General features: G+C 43.2%; 1 protein-coding gene across 4 annotated transcripts in view; it reads right to left on the bottom strand.

The window, feature by feature from the left end:
• The window catches only part of SULF1 (sulfatase 1), a 176750-nt gene that overhangs the window by 14116 nt on the left and 139678 nt on the right, over nt 1-22956 (bottom strand). For 2 of the 4 annotated variants that reach the window (XM_046642716.1, XM_046642715.1), the window contains 8 exons: nt 16998-17214; nt 14374-14620; nt 13039-13135; nt 12510-12604; nt 12108-12173; nt 10996-11168; nt 5481-5623; nt 5263-5386 (listed from right to left, as the gene is read on the bottom strand). In XM_046642716.1, coding sequence (XP_046498672.1) covers nt 5263-5386; nt 5481-5623; nt 10996-11168; nt 12108-12173; nt 12510-12604; nt 13039-13135; nt 14374-14620; nt 16998-17214 — 1162 coding nt within the window. Of the gene's footprint in view, nt 1-2020; nt 2087-3387; nt 3422-5262; nt 5387-5480; nt 5624-10995; nt 11169-12107; nt 12174-12509; nt 12605-13038; nt 13136-14373; nt 14621-16997; nt 17215-22956 lie in introns of all 4 variants that reach the window. The other 2 variants (XM_046642717.1, XM_046642718.1) reach the window with 2 other exon arrangements.

The following is a 22956-nucleotide window of genomic DNA, read 5'->3' as shown; positions in this document are numbered from 1 at the left end:
AAGGGGTTCGGGCAGTTCAGAAAATGGATTTGTGCACTGAACTCTGGGTTGCCAATGAGTGATCATGGAAATGGTGGTGGTGCTGATGAGTATCTCTTTTTGTGTTTCTTATAAAATATAGTAACATTCTTTGGAATTATAATATCACTTACTATTCCCTTTTACCTACTGTCTCCTTCATGTGAATGTTTTGCATTCCATATTACACCTTTGTGATAATACCCATCATTACTGGGGCTTCTTGATACACACTGGACTCCGTTCTCACCTTCTTACCAGCAAGGCTGGGATCTGAACCCAAGGCAGTCTGGCTCCAGTGTCTGTGCTCTACCACAGTACCAAACAGCCTCTGACACACAGCTATGTCACCCACATCTGTCTGCAAGGCACGAACTGTTGCTATAAGGTGAGAAGAATTAGAACAAGCAAAGCAATATGACAGAAGCATGGGTGCTGAGGGTGGAGCATGCGTGGCCCTGCAGGGCGTGGAACAGAAGGGCCAGGAAACAGCCCTGCCAGCGTGAAGCTGCCAAGGACTGACTGTCTGCCCCACACAGGCCCTGGACACACACCACGGCTGCCAGGAGCTCTTCTTGGACGTCAAAGGGCAGCAGCATCAGCTTTCATATGCAATGGGAAAAATAAACACCCCATTGGAACTCCTATTCTATTTTGCAACACAGAAATTATTGCTTTCAACTCAAGCCAAAAATTATTTCCTGAGTCATGGGGGCCACTATTTGAGCTGTGTCCTCACTCTGAGCTTGTCCTAACTGGAAAACGACCATGGTAAGGAAGGACAGCATTTCAGCTGCCCCTGCCTCATGCACATCCCACAGCAAAAAATAAAGAAAGAAAGAACGACGTTGAATAGAGAACAGACTTGCTTTTCGAAGATCTCTTAAAGAAATCTAAGGGTTAAGTTTTGAAAATCCACAAAATTGAAGGCAGTTTAAAAATTCTTATTTAATCAATCTTGTACAAGATAAATTTTCTAAAATACTCTGTTGAATTTTCAAATTTCAAATTCTTCAGGTTTGGTTGTCATTTTTCTCAGTCTTTGGTAATGAAATATCATGACTAAAAATGCATTTTAGTTAGTTTTCTAAAAAAAAAGAAATCAAAAGCTTAGAGAACCAAGGCTTCTGAAATCCCTCACTTTGTGCCATCTTTGGAGGGCTGTGTTCTGGAAAACACCATCTGGGGACAGCAGTTTTCCGGCAGCTCCACACATATGACGACTTGTTCGGCACCTGTTCCGTTTGAATCCAACGGGACACAATGAGCAGGTAAGGCCACAGTGAACACTGCATTTGGGTGTCCAGTGACTCCCCAGGTGTGACAGCCAGGTGCTCTCTCAGTAACCCCATTTTATGATTTCCTGCCTGCAACACGGACATCAGCTGAAAGACAGCTTGCCTCATGGGTTGTGAAATGGCAGAATCTGAAAATGCCAGTCATTTTGAGCTAAAGAGTATCCTTAGATTTGTCCTTTGGTAAGGAATTTAGTAGAAAAAAAAGCAACAGCTACCACTATGTCACCCTGCATGCATCCTTTCAATGGCCACATTACCAGAGAGGGGACTCCATCAACAGCTAACATTGCCAAGGCTGTGTCAAACAACCTCAGAAACGATGGATTTGGCCCCGTTGAGTGGTGATGACAAGGATTTGGGAAGGGGAGAGCCCCAGACGCTTGCCATGTGAGTACAGCTGGAACGCAGTTCAAGATTCGTCATCTCAAAGTTGTCCAGGAAGGACCTGATGGCGAATAGCTCTGTCACTCAGCTTTCACCAGGCTGCTGTCTTAAATAACCTGTTCAGACCCTTTTACCACGGTCATGACAGAAGTAAAAGAAGCCCAGCCTGAAAAATCCCCCAGCTTTAAACTTGAGTGCATCATAAAACAACTGGAAAGTCAATATTTTGTGTGAGGTCCATTTAAAATGTCACACTTTGGAAATGTCTTAATGTGACCCCCGGGAAGCAGGTGAAACAGTGTTGGTGTGTGGGACATTACCTCGTCAGCCCATATCCTGGGTGAGACCAGCTTAAGAGCGGGTTCTTCTGCTCTGTCTTACGTGTGCTAGGGGTGACGCGGGGTCGGGGTGGGGCCAGAGCGAGGAAAGGAAAGGAGAAAGACAAGAGAGAAGAGAAAGAGAAGAGACATAAATGGTTACCAAGTATCCTCAAGAGTCCAGCTGCCTTTATTTTGTTTGTTTATATCTTCTTCACCACCTTTCCTATTGTCATTTAGCTTGCGGTCAGACCCGTGAGCTGCCCTCTCGAAGGAGGAATCTGAGACCACAGCTCAGGAGGCTGAAGGGGCGGCAGTGGGGCGAACAGGGTGGCCTGGAATGGCAATATTCTTTTGTTTCTCTGAGATGATATCAATATGGATGGTACCAATTAAGTCCATGTTTCTTTGATGGAATTTCTTCTCCCAAGTGGATTCATTAACTAGGGTGCTCACACAGCTGTGCCTCAATTTCCCCGCAGGAGAGGTAGGAAGGACAGTCCCCTCCTGCCCCACATGGCACATTTCTGACAAACCCGCCTGAGGTCTATGCTTAGAGTGGAGAATTAGCAAGGGCTGATGATGCTGGGTGACCAAGTGAAAGGGCCACCAAGCGTCTGGTCCCCCCTCCAGAGCGCGATGGGGTAAGAGGGATGGGTGGGGGTGCAGGAGGGTAAGATGACTGGGCTGAGGCCTGTTGATGAAGTTTCTGTGTCTCATGCATTGTTGCCTCCGGGCTATGTTGAGATCTATCTGCAGGTCTTCGTTCCAGGTAACTTGTCCCCAGCCCCCCAGCATCTTGTCTTCAGTGACCACCCCCTGCAGAGCCTTCTGAATGAGATCACTGCTTTTCACCGCCAAAATTAATCAAGGACTGTTAACAAGGAAGCGCCTCTCTTTCCTCCAACTTCAGCTTTCCAGTGCTCTTAAAATTCCCATTACTCTTTTTGTGCCTTTGACATTACATTTCATAAAAACCTCTAGCTAGTCTTTATGAAGCCTCTCCATCAAATCGATGTGTAAGAACCAAAGGAAAATCATCTTCCCACCCTCTCCCCAGGGCTCTCAAAGCTCATTCTGGTCTTTTGCCCTGCACATCCTTCTCCGCTTAACAGCATCATCCAACAAGCGAACAAGCATGGGAGTGAGTAAATGCTCCGAGACGCATCTTGTTGTGACAGTGAGCTGGTTTAAAAGCAAAACGACAGATCTGTAACCAATGACACAATATGGTGGAGAATGCTGTTAGAACATGCATGCGCCCCAAGCTATGCTCTGTGCAAACGGCAACAGACAGAAATTAGTTGAAATGGCTGGATCATGCAATTATTGGGAAAGAAGCTGCTGGGGAGAATAAAAAGTGTGAATACCTGTGTAGGTCATAGCTTCCTCCATCTTTATTTCCTGATATAGGAAAATACAAGAGTAATTTATGTTAGCTTTAGAACTCACAAAACCATTCACTACGTAGTTTTCCATGCACGACACCTAAATCCTAGAAAGAAATATATCGTGTTAAACACAGACAGTGCTGAAGTCCGACAGAGCTTTTCTATTAGATAGGTTCAAAATGAGAACTGAAAGCTATAAATAAAAAGGTTTAAGCTAAAACATAGAAGAGTTCACATGAAAAAGGAGGTGGGGGTAAGAGAGGGGCAGAGCCCATTTAAAAGCAGTAAGAAAAGTACTTCCAGAAGTCCACGTAAGTCTCAGTAAAAGTTAAATTTTGGTTATTTTTAGACAAAATGCTTGGGAAAAAATGGGCAATAATCACGTCCCTTAGGAATCGTCTAGAAGGTGGAGAGGACTACTTGAAGTGTAACAGCAATAATCGGCTCCACCCGGTGTGACACTTCACCATAAAAGACTCTATCGGATTTCACTAAGTAGAGCTGTTATGTCATCACCAATAAGAGTGGTATGTTCTTTGGGGCAGAAATATCTGGGTGTAATGTTACTAGTGCTTCTAACAGTTGGTTTAGTTTCCAGGCCTTAGTGGGCTTTCTTGGGTAAGATTTGAGGAAAAGGTCAACAGATAAGCAGCAAATCTGAAAAGATCTGAGCTGAGTGGGGTCAAAAGACCTATTTTGCAAGTCAAGACACGACTCTTCTGACTGGCAACTAATTCCACTGAGGGGTTAATTGAGAAGTGCTGACTGAGAGCTGGGAGCTGACCTCTCCCCCGGGGATTCGTAATTCTTTATGGGACGCTCATAGCTCGAAAGCGCTCAGGACCTTACAACGGTGGAAATGACAAGTGATGATGTTGATCATTTTAGGATGTCCCCCCAACCCCCATCACTTCAGTCGCATGACCCACGGAGCTGCCAACTTTTATTGCCGGTGATGCTGGCTCTGCACGGGACCCACAGAGACACAAGCTTGAAACACTGAGAAAACTCGGCTGCACAACAGAGGGTTCCTGCAAATTGCACCCCACTGCCCTTGAGTCCAGCTCTTCACCCTTTTGGGGTTGGCATGCTGTGCGGATGCCAGTGCCGTTGGCTAGCTTCAGCTCTTTCTCCTTCCTCCTATGGACAGCTGGTATTTACATTTCGACAGGAATTATGAGAAAATAAGTATTCTCATTAACTAGAAAAGAGCTGGGACAGGCACTGAAAAGAGCTGCAATTCTAAGAGCCAAAGGAGAATTAAGGCAGTTTAACACTGTAGACCGGGGAGGGAACCCCTGGCTCATTCTATACAGGCCCTCTTTTACTTTTAGATTCCCAGACAATAAATTGCTCAAATATCTCTAGAAATACTGGCAAAAGGAATCTAACGCACTGTGTCGTGGGCAGGGGTCCAACTGGGGGAGCTCCAAACTGTGATAGGAATAGGGCACTGTGTGTTTCCATCCAATTTCTCTTAAAAAAATTAGGATGTCCTGATTTACTTAGCATATATCTTATGACAGTTGGCAGCAATAACAAATAAATCCCCAAAGCTTTTCATCCCATCTTCCAGTGGATTCTTCTATCAGGAACGGAGGTTTACTAATAGAATAGGCCTGTGGGAGAGAGTGGGATGAAATGCTCACCAAATCTTTTGGCGCATTAAATTTCTCATGAATGCACCAGAGCTAAACTTACAGAACAAATTATGTTTGGAATTGCCTGGAAAGTTTCTCCTCCAATATCCCAAACTTCGTGTTTCTAGGCATATAAACTTTGCAAAGGCAGAAAACTTGATAACACAAAGAATTTCCCAGGTAATGTAAGACAAAAACATTTTCCTTTCCATACCAACTTCAAGGCCTTTAGGTCTTGGGTTGCACTGCTTGTACCCTTGACAGCTTCGGAGCTCCATCAGCTGGATGTGGAGCTGGTTCAAGATGCCGCGTTCCACTGTGTGCACTGTATTTGTGAGCTGCGGACGAAGAGGCCAGGACAATCAATTGAAGCTCATATTGTGGCGATTCTGTCTTCCACAACCTTCATAAAATGAAAACGTACTGACTTACCTGATAAGGATCTGTGTTCATATCAAAATACTCCAAAAAGCCAGTGGCGAACTCGCAGAAAAGAAAATTGTGGGTCTCGTTAACTGTTCGCAAACACCAGTAGGTATTATTGTTAGAACTCGTGCAAGCACAGAAAGATCCCACTGTGGGTCAAAAAGAAAAGCCAGACAAAGAATGAAAACACGTAGGCAGATTCGCCTTTCTAATGTTTCCTTATCTCTACACTGTAAGGGTCACATTTTCCTTCTCGTAATACAACGTGGTTAGATGTTAAAAATAACTATCTTTTCCCCCCTCTCTATACAAATTTGCTGTGAGACGAGGTGAAAATGGGAAAAACAATGGCGCTCTATGATGGCAATAACAGGCTGAAGCCTGGGGTGAAGTGCTGGCACGCTACTTTACCCTCCTCGTAGCTCGGTGAGGCAGCGGTCTCCAAAATAGGGTGAATGATTGGAGAATGGGGAGGAACATACCAGAACTTCTATTTACGGTTATTTTTTATCATTTTTTTAAAAAAGGAAAAAAATGGTTATTTAATAAAGAGATGGACCTGGTGCCCTCGCTTGTCCTGTGTGTCAGATGGCCACATGTCACAAATGGTGCGTGGAAAGAGAGCAGACTTTGAAGTGTGGAGGGGGTTGGAGAAGCCTTGAGCCCAGCTCAGGGAATTCTGGGATGATGCAGTTTGGGATCACTGTAGACTTCGCAACATTTTAATAGGAGACCGGCTGTGACCACGAGCATCTTTCGTACCACACAGAGGTTCACTTGTTAATTTTCAGAAAGTATGTAAAAGAGATGTCAAATTTAAAAAACAAATCACCCACTCTTCTTTTACAGAAAGACAAAGGTGCCAAATTTGCTGCAATGATAACCGAATTTCAGAAATGTGCAGTTTAGCAAATATTTTTAAAACAATTGGGATAGGTACACTTACTGAGCATTCATTGTGCACTATATACTTTGCATGCATTAACTCATTTAATCCTTAAAAAAAGTTTATGAGACAGATTATTATTGCTTCCATTATACAGATGGGAAAACCGAGGCACAGAGAGGTGAAGTAAGTTGTCTAAGGTTGCACAGCTGACAAATGGCAGCACTAGGGGTCTGGTCAGAAGGTTTACTCTTAACCACTACATGCCACCGCCCTATGCAGTATTAAACATACTAACTCTGTCTCCTTAAGTTAAAAGCCATATTTTAAACAATGAGTGAGAGATGATTTTTAAAAAAATTTGTTTTAATAGACTATTTTTAAAGTAGTTTTAGGTTCATAGCAAAATTGAGCAGAAGGCACAGAGAACTCCCAGAGAATACCGGCTGTCTGCACATATGCACAACCTCCCCCACTATCAACATTCCTCACCACAGTGGGACATTGGTGACAAGTGATGAACCTGTACAGACACATCATAATCACCCCAGGTCCTAGTGTACACGAGGGTTCACTCTTGGTGGTGTACGTTATGTGGGTTCGGACAAATGCGCAATGGCACGTATCTACCATCACACTGTTGTGCAGAATAATTCACTGCCCTTAAAATCATTGGTGCTCCACCGACGATTTACAGAAAGACAAACCTTCCAAATTTGCTACAATGATAACTGAACTTCAGAAATGTGCTGTCTAGCACATTTAGATATTCAAACATTAAGATATGCAAAACAGAATATCTTAAAGATAGATGATTGGGATGTTTCATCATTCTATGAATTTTCATTGAAAGTGCTCGAAATCTGTTATTTATAATTTCTATTATTTGTATGTGAGCGCTTAGCTCACATTTACACAAATAAATATCATGGAACCGGAATTTTCTAATCCGTGTAGAAATCTTCCAAACCAACAATTTAAATGGATTTTGGACTCCCTTGATAAAATACACAAATACAATACCTTCTGATTGCTTTGCAAGAATAAATGATAAATCTCAGGGAGGATGGAAATTTAAAAGTGTAATTTCTAAAAAAATGGCTACTTAGTTGATGGCAGTATTGAAAAAATGAATGTCATGATTTACTCGTTATGCCAATGATGCGCATCTGTTGAATTGGCACGTCCCCCTGTCTCCTCTCTCATATCAAGGCAGTCATTAAGAACATGTAGCAAAACTAAACGGAACCTTTGACTCAAGGTATCGTAAAGTGTGACACCAAGATTTAAAAAAAAAGACAGCACATTTGATAAACGAGAGCAAAACGTTTTGGAACCTCCAAAGAATAAAAATAAAATGACTTTTAAAAACTCTTTTCTTTACCTTTATCTCATAATTTTAAATTTCTATTTTAAGTATTTTTATAATACCTAAGACATATTAATACATTAGTGTAGTAGTACAAGTATATAATTAAATATAGGCTGCGCGTTCATTTAAAAACCTGATATGGATACATAATCAAAAATGTTTAGAGACAATTGCATTAGAGGATCATGTGCCTGGGTGGATTTGGTTTTTTTCTTTTTTTTTGCTGAGGAAGATTGTCCCTGAGCTAACATCTGTGCCAATGTTCCTCTATTGTGTATGTGGGTTGCCACCACAGCATGGCTGATGAGTGGTGTAGGTTGGCACCTGGGATCGGAACCTGTGAACTTGGGCCACTGAAACGGAACATGCCAAACTTAACCACTGTGTAACAGGTCCGGCCCCTCTATTTTTTTTTTAATGGTGTTGAATATCTAGTAATATACCAAGGGCTCATAGGAATAACATCATTAAAATAGGAAATAGAATACATAAAAAATACCAAAGTGTACCACACACAGTATTACTTCTTGAAACTTCTATTTCTATCCACGTATTACATATATATCATATAAGCCACATATACACACATAGATACATAGGTATTTGTGTATGTACAGGATCCTGATAGAAAATGTATTTGCTACTGTGGCTCATTGTGAAAAAAATGCTGAAAGCTCCATCCTAGAATATCAGTACAATGAGCATCAAGAATACATTGTATAGGGGGCCGGCCCAGGGGTGCAGCAGTTAAGTCTGCGTGCTCTGCTTTGGCGGCCTGGGGTTTGCTGGTTCGGATCCCAGGTGCAGATCTACACACTGCTTGCCAAGCCATGCTGTGGTAGGCGTCCCATATACAAAGTAGAGGAAGATGGGCATGGATATTAGCTCAGGGCCTGTCTTCCTCAGCAAAAAGAGGAGGATTGGTGGCCCATGCTAGGGCTAATCTTCCTCAAAAGAATAAAAAAAAGAATACATTGTATTCCAAAAAGAGCATCAACTTTGGTACTGAATGAAATCAAGTCCCCTCTGCTCCTGAAACAGTGGAGCGACGCACTAAAATGAAGGTCCTCGACGGCAGGGGACTATTTTACGTTCCTCATGTGACCAGCACAGTGATACTCAGTGGCAGGCACTCAAAGCTTAGTTAAACGGACATGAGTTGATTTGATCTTGGACTGGGTGGTTTGCTTGTTTCTTTATTCACCTAATATTTACTGAGCATCTCCTTTGTGTCAGAGGCCTCACAGACCTGACTTCTTATCTCGAGAAACATATAGTCAAGCTGGAGAGACAAATATTAAACCAAAACAAAAGCAAAAAAACCCAACCATGTAATTATAAATGTGATAAGTCCTATGGAGAAAAAGCACGCTGAAAGTGTGTACAAAAGGGGCTTAACTAGTCTGAGGCACCAGGAAGGTCTCCATGAGAAGTGACATTACAGTTGAGCTCTGAAGGGTGAGTAGGTCTGTAATAGGCACAGGGTTTTGGGTGGGCAAAGGGTCAAAGCCTTCTAGGTAGAAGGAACAGTGTGTGCAAAGGCCCTGAGGTGGGAGGGAGCTTAGGATGTTTGAGGCGGAGAGAAGAGCCAAGCTGCTGAAGTAGGCGAGAATGGGAGGAAATGGGACCAGAGTAGGACAGGAACATAGCACACATGGATATGTTAAAATATTTTGCTCTTTGTCCCAAGAAAAACAGATGTCATCATGTGATCACTAACTCCTTTGAGCAGAACAGCAAGAGAGGAGTCTGGGAGACACACAGGAGGGTTTGCAGTGGTCGAGGTAAGCAAGGTGTCCTGCACAGGGTGGGCTCAGCTCAGATGGGGAGCAGCAGTTGGAGGTATGAAGTACCCCTGACATCAGGCACAAGCAAACTATAATTCCATGTTCTCAATACTCCATTGTTAACCCAGCTGACCAGTCCTGGACACCACAGATTCATGACTTCCTCAGGAGCCTGCTGAAGGAAGCTGTGCCCAGGGAGCTGCCCTCCCACCCACACCCCTTTCACGTGGATTACTTCCCTCGGCCCTCAGGTTTCTGCTGAAATTTCACCTCTTCACCAAGGCTGTCATCCCCACCCTCTCTAAAACGGTGCCCTTTAAAAACTTGACCACCATTTCTTTCACAGCATCACCAAACCTCGTCATTAGTTTCTTTCATTTACTTTCTTTCCCCTGCCTCCCCACCCCACATTGGCATGTAAGTATCTTGAGGGCCGAGGACAAGAGCATCTTGCTCATTGCTGTGTCCCAGAGCTCGGCCCAGAGCCTGGCGGAGAACAGACCCCCAGCAAACTGAACGACCCTCAGAGAGCCCCACACCCCGGTTTAGGGAACTACACGACAAGTTAAATGCTCTGCCTGTAAGAGTCCACTCGGCCTCCACGTGACTGTAAACATCAATGCAAACGCGGACACCAAAATCAAGAAGCTTCGAAACAGAAAGATAAAACAAAAATTCTCATGGACAGGCACCCGATCTCCCCCAGAAGGGTCTGTGGATACCGGGGGGGTCTCCAGTCCCAGGCTGAGGAACGCTGACCCTGGGGGGCTCCTGCAAGCCTTTCCATGAGAAGATCAGGTGTTTTAGCTACTCCAAGGGGCTGGTGAACCTTCCATTGAATGAGGCGCCACCAGAATTTAGGATACTATTTTTATGTGGCCTCGGAGAATAGTGTGTACAGACCACTAAAGCAAATCTAAGCATTAATTTTAAAAAATGCACAATTGTTATTTCACATCCTCGGCAATTCTACGTAACACCCAATACTTTGTAGAGTCCCTGTTATTTTGCAAGCATGGTGCTAGGTACCAAAGGGGACTGAGAATAAAGAGGATATGGATGCTGCATTTAAGGAGGTTTTACTTCCTTTTGTTATACTTAGAGTATGCACTTGAAATAAAGGAGAAACAAAATATATCTGGGGTAAAATTGTTCATCCACTTATGTAGTTATAGAGCAGTCTTCCTGGGCAGGAACTCTGTCAGGCGCTGGGTCCTGTGGGAAACATCGTCAGGATAAAACCCCAGGGAGAGCTTGGCGTTTTCAAACAAAGTACCTATAAAAATTTCTAAAGAAAAACGTCATTTTTGGCAAAACGATGCTAGTCGCCGGTATAGAAGATAATGTGATGCTTTCCTCCTGAATCTTCCTAGGTCCCTGGTTTTATGCTGCTGAATTCTAGTCTAAGTAACTGCAGTGGGAGTCACTGCCTCTCTGCGTGGGGGCAGCAAGGGGCATCTAGAACGAGCCACTTACAGTTCCAGAACGGGGCGGTCTGCCAGTGGTGGTTGTCGTGCGTGAAGCAGGTGAGGCCTGGAAGGCTACACTCCTCACCCTTCCTCTGGCGTTTCTTCTCCTTTCTCTCCTTCTTCCTCCTCCGCTTCTCCTTGAAAAGCTGCAGTTTGCTGTCTACTTCCTGAGCAGCTTCCCTATTCCAAGAGAAGGGATTTTTTTTTTTTTCATGATCGGAAAGCACTTTCTCAATTACAAATAGGATTGTTGCTCTGAATCTCACACAAATATTTAGACACAAGAGAAGAGATCCACGATCATAGATGACCTTTATTTTTCACAGAGGGCCTCAAAATATAATCAGCAATAGTGAAGACAACCTCACTGAGTGACAACTTTCTTAGAATTATACTGAGCGTTAGCAGGATGGACATTTTCTGCCTTATTTACATGTAAACATTGATGGAAATAAGTGTCAACATGAATCAGCAGAGCCTGCTGGCCACACCCTTTGGGCAAATGGCTTAACGTCCTGGTGGTTCCATACCTCTCAGCCATGAAGTCAACGGTCAGTTGGTTTAAATGGCTTGGATTAGAAGGTTTCTAAAATTCTTTGAAATATCCTACAACATAGTCCTGGAAATAATTTTCTTACTGGGTTTTTCCAGAAAGGGCTCAAATTTCATGGAGGCTCAAATACTAAATCCCTTTCACGTGCAAACTTTACTATTATTTAAAAAATATGTATATTTCTTCCAACTTTCAGAATTCGACATGATCGTAGGCTGCTCTACAGAACACACAGACCTCCCCAGGGCATCCACATCTCCAGTCACTGTCCACAGAAAGCAGGGCATGCAGGAAAACCCAGTTCCTGGCCCAGACATGGGCAGAGAACACACACAGAATTACAGCATCCCGTGATGAGCCACATGGCTCCCCCTCAGGATCCCAAAAGCACCCCACGGCCCCTTGGTAGGGTGTGGGCTTGGTTTCAACTTGAGCTGATGCCCTCCCAGGTGAATCTACTTTTTCCAAGAAGCCCCACGTGGGACACAGGATTCCCTGCAGCCTCCCAGAGGCTCCCAGGGGACAATCCTTCACTCCCAGCAAGTGTGGGAGGCAGAGTTACTCACTTGAATGGGTGAAGATGGCTCTTCAACTTCTCTTGCTTTTTGACACCTTTCTCTTTATTGTAATAGCTACAGGCAAGAAGATTAAAAAATGAGTCTTCATAATCATGCATTGGATCAAACAGTTCATTTTACAAAGACAAAGCAAAAAAGAAGGAAGGCAGTTATCTTCTTATAACTCTCTGAGCTCCATGGGACTTGTTTTTTTTTTTTTTTTTTACTTCTATTTAGGTTTATGACATATTTAATTTGACCTAAATAGTTTAGGTCATTACAATACATGATAATGAATTTAATTTATTAAGCTTTCTATTGGTAAGAGAGAGAATCGAGCCCAGTGTTAACCACTGCAGTGTGTGCAAAAATGAGTTTGGGAGGGAGGCCGTGGTATGGAGACATGTTCACCTCTGCTTATTGCAGCCACATTCCTCAGGCTTTCTTCTCTTTAGGTGCCCTCTCACTTCTCTTAAATTCTTAATTTTGTCTTGCAAAGCTTCAATCTGGAAAACACGAATTTGAACAATTACATTTGAAGATCAAGATTTTCTATACTAAGTACCTCTCTTTCTTTTCACCTTTTTTCCTGTGCCCGTAATTATAGCTATTCATCTGAGATGATAATCAATTTGGCAGCAAATTGGACATTCCAACTGACGTGTCATAGATAAACAGGAACAGATGTCTCATTTATAAGTGAATCATTTTCTCACAGAGATTTCAAAAGGTCATTGAGTCAATCCCCACTCTTTTTCTCACACTATTTTGTTGTCAGTTAGGACTATCATTGGAGAAAGAGAAACACCTTGCTACTCTATTTTTCACACAATTATAAGAAGATGAAGTGTACACACAGGGTGTTCCACCAGACACAGCAGGGCTGGCGAGCCGCGTCTGCATTTGGAATATACCTTCCAACCATACAGCCATGGCTAACCTCTTTATCAATGTATGCTTTGTGGTCCTTCCAGGCTCTGGCTGATTGATAGAGTTCTCTCTCACAATGGATTGTATCATTTGGAAGAATAAAGCACCTGCAAAAAAAAAAATTAGAAATAGGTTTAGATTCTAATATTAAAAAATATTAGAAATAGCAAAGGGAACAGAATTATCCTCTAAACTCTTAATTTGGATACAAGCAATAGTTTAGAGCTGAGCCATAGACAAGGATAAGTGGGGATGTCTCCTGGTGGGGGCAAAGGATAGTGTCAGAGTGACAGCATCACCAAGATCATCTTTCAAGACAGCATTTAATACCCACATCCTCATGAACAGATCCCACCACGACACTCGGTTTTGAAAGCCTCACCAAATACTGTAGGAAAGAATGAGGTTTTTCACAGTTATCATGGAAACAGCTTGTTGGAAGAAATGCAGAGTTAGAAGTGGGTTATTCATCTCATTCATTTTGTTGCAAAGAGCCTGCAGAAGTACCCCATTATGTTTGAAGCAAAGAAACAGCCCCAGGGATAGAGAGCAGGTGGGATAGGGGGTCAATGAATGTGGAATGAAAAATAAATCCTGGTCTAAATGCCCCAGTGTGTAACCATAACTACCGCAGGCACTGGGGGACCAGTCCCAAGGATGAGAGTCCTGGCAGAGCTCCTGCACCCCTCCCCGCCAAGGTGATGAAATGAAAGAGAGAACAAAGCCCTGCCAATAAATTCAGAAAGAAAGTACTTCTCTCCTAAAGGAGTAAGCAGATTTGGGAAGGAACTGAACAACCAAGGTAGAAAGCTTTGGGGGAATCGTCTCCCTGTCCTGGCTCCAGCACTCCCAAGGCCCTCCTTGCTCTCCAGGATCTGGACAGGTCAGGTGCTTCCGCATCTGATGGCCATTCCCAACACATGCCATCTCTCTGGAAGCTTCTCCAGAACCCACAGTCCTCGCTTGGGTTCTGTTTCATTTCTGAGGCCATGACTGTACAACCTCTCTGAGCCGCAGTAACTAGGCAGCATGCTTTCCATCTGTTTTCTAGACTCTCACAAAGGTAACTGCTTAAGGGCAGAGCTCCACGCCTGCTAAGTCAAGGCGTGACAGACTCTGGCAAATTCCCCGCTGATCAGCCTTAATGTGAACTTAAACCCAAAGCACACGTCCAAACATACGCTCATCTGGACTCCTTGTTGCTTCTTTAACGCCCAGTGGCTACGTGGGCCAGCTCCTGACACCGTATAGCCGCGCGATAGTACTTTTTGTAAAGGAACAAAATGATGATAATATGGGGGGATGACTTTGAACTCAACCCTCACGAAAACCTAAAGTTTCCTACTTGTGCGTCACCCGGACGGTGGTGGGCAGGCCCACAGCATCGCCGCCGCCTGCCAGCATCGCGGCCCCGTCGCCGGCTGCCTGGCGACCTCCAGGCCCCCTGCGGCCTTCATCATGACGCTTGGCGATGCTTCTTGGTCGCAACACTTGCAATTCTTCTTCTTCCAGGTTTATGTCATATATTTCGCCTTCAAATTCAACCGACAAGGAACGTGTCTGCCGAGTATGGACAAATCTGGGCTTATACTCTAGAAATAAAGGAAGACGGGTTAAAATGGATGTCGTTTATGGAGGCCGGGGTAGTTCAGGAGGGAAGAAAAGCATGACCTGGCTTGGCGAGCGTTTTGGGAAGGGGTGAGCAGTACGTCCTGCACTGCTGAGGGGGTAGCATGAGGCTGTGGACAGCCCACTGTGACTCACGTCAGGAGGGTAGGCTCTTGCCTGGCTTTGCCACTGCAGAGCAGGGCGCTGGATGGCACGCTTCTCTGGGCCTCAGGCCCTTCATCCAGGCAGTGAGGGCTAGGTCTGGGTGATTTCTAAGATTCTTTCCACTCACGGCAGGCTGTGGACGTCCACACTGAGTTTTCAACATGAACTGCTCAGGCAGTTTGTTTGGATAAAACTCTATTCCCAATTAGAGTATTAATAATAATAATGATTATCACTTATTGACCTTTTGCTGTATATTATTCACCTCATACTTATCTCTAATCCACCATCTTGAAAGATAGGTATTATTATAATAAATCCTTACATTAAAAAACTTATCAGATAGTCAAATCAGGCTCATGCATTTGGCATTATTAGCCTTATTTAATGGATGAGAAAATTGAAGCTTTGGATGGAACGTAGACTTTGCAAGGTTATGCAGCCAACAGCTGTGGGAGCTAGAATTATTATGTATCAGGTTCTAAAGACTAGTCTTCCCACTATATTGGGCTGCTTTTTCAAAAAGGTTAATGCTCTAGACACCTTCTATTTGCACAAATAATAGGGATTGTTCTAAGAAAAATTACATTTTGCAAAAGCTTTCATCAGCCAGCTGATTTTTAAAACCTGGCAGAGGGAGGGTCATGCCTGGGGGAGGCTGGCCTGATTTCTGGTCGCTACAGACCCCTGTCGAGGCTCACGGTGTGCTAGGTGAGAGCTTTCACGTGCAAGGGTGGCCCTCCTTAGCAGCTGCACCTCGGCTGTGGGCACACCCACGCGGCCTTCCCTCTCCAGCCTGTTGGAGGAGGAACTGGAGGGCGCTGGTGACAGAATCAGAATTTTAACGCTCCATGAGGGATCCTGCTCTGATGGCAGTTTCCACGTGAGGGAGGGCCTCTGCGCCAGTTGGCAGGTCTTTGAGAGTGCTCACGAGCTCCATCACTGCGGAAAAGTGGAGAACCAACTCCCTCTCTCATACACATATGATTCCATGCAGCTTGAAAAAGTGGCCCCAGATTTCTCCCGTTTGCCTCAAGATTGAAAAATCAAGGTGCTTTACGGTCAGCGCTTGGGGAGCGACATCTAACTTCCCAGGAGAGAAGAGGTTGTCTCGACCTCTAAGCTGAACATTGGGAACCGATTTCCATCAAGGGAGGGTGTCAGAGTCCCTGTCCCCTGTTGGTTTTCCGGTTGATATCTGTGTGAATTCTTGAACCTGCCATTTTCTCTCAGGGAGGAAAGAAAACCTCCCAAATCAAAGGTTCTCAGCCTTTGGGTTATGAATTCCTCTAAGAATCTGTTGAAAGTTACGGACATCCAGAAAAATGTGCATATACACATAGAACATACTTAAAATTTTAGACAAAAGACTAGAGGGCTCATGACCCTACAGTTCATCTGTGGAGTCCATAATAAAAAAGCCTGTTCTATGGGCTTCCGTTGTTCTAGTGAATGACTTGATTTCTTAATTTTGGAATTGAATTTAACGTTTCTCTTTCATTTCCAAACCAGCATAGAAAGGACTTTGCACAGAAATGAGTCACTTTTCACATTAGGCCACTAGATGGCACTAGACTCTCATTCTTTTGTGGAAAAAGCAGGCCCGTGGGTTTTCGTGTCCTTGTAATCATAGGACCCTCACAGCTGCCTGATGGAGTTTTTATAAAGAAAATGCTGGGCTTTTCTCACTGGATTCTACTAGTTTGACCCTGCCAGTCAAGAAGAATTTAAAAAAATATATTATCCTAAAACAAAATGCCATTTAAAAAGGTATTATGCTTTTCCTATTAATTAAATGCACAAGCACTGGAACCTTGGGTTTTTTAATCTTTCTTTTTCTTTTTTTTTAAAGCAAGTTAAGGCAGACAAATCAGAACATTAGCATTAAGGCAAAATAAAACTGACCTAAACTCTACCTTTTGCCCTCACTGTACCCTTTACCCCCTTATGTGTGTGTATAGGTTTCGTGTCTGGTGCTTTTGCAAATTATCTTTATTCCACGCTTACGTGGAAATGTTCACAAAGCAAAATTGCAAACTAGTGTTCATATTTTAAACAGAACAATTATTTGCTTTTCACCCTAAAACCCTGCCTTGATGACATGGAAAATATACAAGGAGAAACCCTCTCGTCTCTCTAACGTCCATTCCCAAAGGCCCCGGGCTGCCACTGAGATTGTCACAGTGCAGGGCTTACTCGGGGTCCCCTGGTTTCTCAGGAACTGGCGCTGACTCTTGCGCTGGCCTCTGCTCGCACGATAACCGGGCTCTCCGCAGTGGCACTCTCTGTCCTTGTCGTGGAAGCCGCGCGAGTAGAGGTGCCGCGTGCCCTGCCGCACGGCCAGCAGGTCGCCGGAGCCTTTACACTTGTGAATGCGAAGCTTGCCGGCCGTGTCCTCGATGCACTGCCACTTCTGCAAAAGCCAACAGGAAAGCAGCTGACCACCCCGATCCAAGTGTTTTTCATTAAGGACTGAGGCTCTAGTTTCTAGAAGCACCCGCAACACCGTTAAAGAGAGCGACCGAAGAAAGGCAAGCTTTTAAGTGACCCCGCCATAAGCTGACGCCTGGTTCTCTTGGTTATTTCTTTCACTGTGGGGAAATACAGATGACAACGAAATCACTGGAAATCAGAACTACCTCAATGACACGAGACCCAAAAATTGATACATAAATCCTCAGCATCCAGACTAAACAGAGTCTTGAGCGAAACATGTAAAAGCCCTTAATTCACCCAGCCACGGAGCCCAGCTGTCAGGGCTGTTTTCACCAGACCCCCTCTCGCTCTGGAAAAACAAACTTGGCTGCTTTGTTCTCTGCCCCTGAATTTCTAATGAGAGCCAGGGAGGAGTGGCACACGAGGAAGGAAAAGATGAGTTGAATCTGAGTCCTTCACGGAGCACGGCAGCTTTCACAGCCCCCAGACATTAGCAGATGAGTTTGGTTTTTTTCTCTGTGCCCTTCCCTATCCTTCCACCAATACCACACACCCAGCAGAGCAAGCTGCTCCCAAGGGACATCGTCCACCTTCCCAAGAGACACTCATGGGGAGCTGGCATTGGGTTTTCCTGCTTCAGCCTTCCTCCAAGCCTGCTGCAGATACTGTGGGCTCAATTCTAGTCAATAGGACACAGCATTGGGTCTGGGTGCTCCACCATGCTCCTTGAGCATCAATCTGGCTTAAATAATAGCGCTTCCCCTGGGGCTCATTTCAGGCGGTCCTCCATATCCTACTTAAAAACCTGATAACCTTCCTTTTACTTTTTATTTTCCCCTTGCTCCCTCCCTAAAACATCAATTTTGGAAGCAGGAAGAATATTGACCTTAATTTTAATTTGGCCACGGTTCTTACAACATGTTATAACATAGTGTTGTCAAACTTTGTCTTTTTCCTTCCATATATGAGTATCTCCTGTGCACAATTGTTCATTGACACTTTTCTTTGAATGGACAGATTTTTAAACTGTGGCTAGAACAATAAAACTTGAAAAATTATGTTTGTTGTGCCAGTTATATATTTCCAAATATATATTAAAATAAATAAAAAGTTATTAAAGAAAAGATGTTCTTTCGCATCTTTTTAAGCATCACATTATGCATCACATCAAATTACCTCACCATACCCCCTTGTTGTACCTATACCATACTTTGGGTTATATCTTGATTTCAAAGCAAAGTTTGGTCAAGGATCCCAGATCGCTTGATCATCAGACAAATGACACTCGTGTACAAAATGATGTGCCACCATTCACCAAGGACCAAAATGCAGAGTCATGGTTTGTTTTCTCTTAATGGAGTCACACGCCTTCCACACGTGCTGAAATCATCAGAGCTGCCTTTGTTTCTAGCACAGACTTTCCAAACCCCAGATCTAGAGGGCTTGTTCTATGATTTCGCCGTAGGCTCCATATGCTCTTGGTGCCTCTGAATTTGGTTATTTCAAGTCCCATCAGGTTACAACCTTCTTTTGTGGCTTGGCCAGAATATCTTGAATGTTCAGCATCTCCATCCCGAGAGGCAGGCTCAAGAGACAAGGCAACTAAATACCTAATTACAAAACCATGAAAAGGCAACCCAAACAAGAGTGGTCTAAGGACTAACTAAGTTAGAGATGATTTAACTAAAAAACCTGGTGAAGTCAAGTTGTCTAGGTACATGGGAGTTGTGTCAGATCAGTGGTGCTCACACTGGGTTGGACACTGGGATTTTCAAAAGCTTGCTGGGTGATTCTAATGTGCAAGTGGGGTTAAGAACAAGTGCTTTAGATTCGTAACTGGTTACCGGAACTCTTTACAGCTGGATCCCATGAGGAAGGGGAGAAAAGGGATATATTTAGGTCTAAGCAGCTCAGATGGATGAATCTTGGAGACGGATGCACGTTTTTGGGTGCGGGTGTGAAAAGGAAGCTGTGTCTAGAAATGTTCTGATGTAACCAGGTGAGAAAATGACTCCAGTTGAACAGATAAACACTACCAGCTTGCGTATACTGGCAGGACTATGTGCTCTATTTGAGAATAACCGGTTCTCTTCACTCTCTCTCTGCAGTTAGCTGATAAGTGACAGAACTTAATCTTCATGAACTCTTAGCAGAAAACTGCATGTAGCCTGTTCCATGGTTCTGCCTTTCAACGTGGAGACCAGTGATTTTCAAGCCTGGGTTGAAACTCCCAGACATGTCCAATTAGCTTGAAGAAGTGCCATGAAATTCTCAAAAAGCTTCTCAGAAACTGATATACAATCCCATTAAGAAATAATTATATGCCATATAGAACTCTTGCTGGTGAAAAGTATTACCAAAATAAATGATAACCTTTCGTAACTCCAAAAAGTTTGGAATCAGTGGTGCCTGAGTATCTGTCTATATCTGTATCTGTTTTAAATCTAAATGGTTTGAGACATCTCTCCACCTGAGTAATCTCTACCTCAAGTACTCAAAGACTAAGAGTTGACTACTTAATGCCTATAGTAGCAGAAGAAGTGGCCAGTGGATTCCTAATTCACAGCCAAGCAGAAGCTTAAGAAGTGCTCTATTTTCTATCAGACAGAAAAATGTGGCTAACTTTATTCTTGAAAAATAATAGTCTCATGTCTTTTGGAGTTCCATTTTACATCAATTTTAGTGCAAACAGTAATTTTTAAAACACACAACTAGAGTGAAAACTTTCCTTAGTTTTATAACAATAATGCATTAAAAAAATTCTAATTTTTTTTGGCCTGAAAGAGTTGAGGGTACAAGTGGATTCCCATAGAACACAAAGTGTAGGTAGAATTTTTTGTGACTGGTCTATTTGGGATCCAACCTGCATTTTCCCATTAGCCAAATTCCTTGCTGACGTACGATGGGAGAGAGATGAAGGGAAAAGCTGTTTCCTTCCTGAAGAGTTGAATTTAACCAAGCCTGAAGTCTGGCATTCTCCTTGTCACTGATGAGGTATCATACAAAATCAACCAACTATGCACACCTATGTGCATGGATATGTACACACATGCACACACACACATACCTACATGCACCACATAGGTACATATACCTACGTTCTTGTAAAAACAAGAGCCACTGACAAAAATGCCAATTATTTTCCATACCAAGGACCCTTTGAACAAGTCATAGACCCTATTAGATAGAGTAATTAGCTAGAGGCTTTGAAAAGCTTCTTAGAATTTTAATGAAATGCAATTACCACACATTTGCACAGCCATTTTAGTGTTCGATATCATGACAATTTTTATGGCTGAGCAATAAAACCTTGAAATAGTTGCAACTAAAATGGTCATCTTACTTAGAGAGTTTAAAGAGGGAGGTGAAGAAAGAGAATCTTTTTTTTTTGAGGAAGATTAGCCCTAAGCTAACATCTCCTGCAAATCCTCCTCTTTTTTGCTGAGGAAGACTGGCCCTGAGCTAGCATCCATGCCCATCTTCCTCTACTTTATATGTGGGATGCCTGCCACAGCATGGCTTGACAAGCACTGCATAGGTCTGTACCCAGGATCCGAATTGGCGAACCCCAGGCCGCCCAAGCAGAACATGCAAACTTAACCGCTGCGGCACCGGGCCCACCCGGGAAAAAGAGTTTTTAAAGAATTACTCTGAAACTCATGCCGCAAGCCATTTAAATGGTCACAATAATGAGAAGGGATGATTTTGCACTGCAGGAGTTTCAGGAATCATGTGAAAGAATGAATTCAGGTGAGGTAACTGCTAATGGGGCGTGGAGTCAGCCTCAGAAATGAGCTTTATTAAAAAGCGCCCTTGCAGAAATACGTGTCATACTGTCTCACTTTTATCTACTCTCTTGACGTTTATCAGTAAGTCAGTTAATTGCCAAATGCTATCATCTCCGTCTTCTCTGACCACTCACCCCTTGTGTAAATTCCTTTCCTGCTTTGTGGGACAACATCATCTCAGTTCTCCTCCTGCCTCTCTGACTTATTAGTCTGTCCCAATAATTCGGCACGCATTCATTCCACAAATCTTTCTGCACACCTACTACGAGCGAGGTGCTAGAGAAAATTATTTAAATAATTTCTTAAGTTATTATTATTTCATTTTAACCCTTCCAACTACACTGAAACTTGAAATTAAGGGCAAAGACCACGTCTCATTCTTCTGAGTCATTCCCTGACGTCGGCACAGCATCGAATCACTGTTTAGTAATCACGTCTTAGTGTTTTTGAGTGATTGTATATACCTGGATGTAAACAACGCCTGATGAAGAAAAGAAGGTTGGTTCTCTGGGCACAAGGATTCATGTGTGCAGCTGGTTTGGTGGGATCAAACCTAACGAGAAATATGTCAAGTGCCTTTCAAACAATTCCATTCAGCACCATCTTTACCACCACCATCATCATCATCTATTGAACTCTTACTTGATGCCAGGGACTGATCTAGAGCACTTTATATAAATGTATCCATTTAATCTTCACAACAACCTAATGTGCTACCATAATATTTATTAGAGTAGCATTTTGTAGTAGTGAATTATCATCTATATTCTGCCTGGGAATGGCATTTTATACCCGTATTGATGTGGCTTAGTGGAAAAAGTCTGGAATTTCAAGCTAAAAAAGCCTAGATTTGAATATCAGCTTTATCACATTGCTATGTGGCCTTGAGCAAGTCAGCTACGAAATTTAAGCTTTTGCAGGGTCACGAGCATTAGAGATAACATATAGGAAGAACTTGGCATATGGTAGGTCCTCAACAAAGGCAGCTGCTATTATCATTATTATTATTCTCCAAACACACACACACACACACACAGAGTTTATTCCTTAAAGAATCTGATCTAATGCAAACTTGATGAGAGGTAGCCATTTTTAATGGAGATAAGTATTGGGTTAGGGATCTGAAGACCTCAATTTTAATTTTCTTTTGCTGCAAACTCTATGGCCTTGAGCAAACTGCAGAATCTCTTTGTTCTTTCAGATTCCACATCTGGTAAAATAATACTTGCGCCTCCTGGCCTCAAAGATATGTCATGAGAATAAATTGTTGAGTGTTTTTGGAGTTCTGCGGAAAAGATGCACTATATGAACCCAGAGCAGTACTACTATAATTGACCTTTAAACATGGCTATGCAATCCTTGGGCAAGTTAATGTTTCCTGGCTGTAAATGGTATATAATATAGTAATTATTATTTAGTGGGGAGACTGTGGCTTTGAAATATACAGATCTCGATCTGAATTCAGACTTGTCACCCTTCTAGCTGTGTGACTTGGGTCAAGTTACTTTCCCATCTGAGCTTCAGTCTCTTCATATTTAAAATGGGCATAATATCTGTTTTATAGAATAGTTTTCAGGTGTGAAATGTTCCATGTAAAATGCCTAGCACAATGCTAGGTGATGATAGAATGATGTTTACTTCCCTTTCCTGAAATAACCACTAGATAATCATGACAGTTTCTATATTTTGAATTGCATCTATTCCTCAGATTGGTTAAGAATGTTCTATATTCTTTCTTTCTTTTTTTTTCCCCTGAGGAAGATTCGTCCTGAGCTAACATCTATTGCCAGTCTCACTCTATTTTGTATGTGAGCTGCCAGCACAGCATGGCCACTGCCAGACTAGTGGTGTAGGTCCATGTCTGGATATCGAGCCCAGGCCACCAAAGTGGAGTGCACCGAACTTAACCACTAGGCCACCAGGGCTGGCCC

Source organism: Equus quagga, chromosome 16, assembly GCF_021613505.1.
Source record: "Equus quagga isolate Etosha38 chromosome 16, UCLA_HA_Equagga_1.0, whole genome shotgun sequence".
Classification (NCBI taxonomy): Eukaryota; Metazoa; Chordata; class Mammalia; order Perissodactyla; family Equidae; genus Equus; species Equus quagga.
This window is presented reverse-complemented; position numbering and strand designations above follow the sequence as displayed.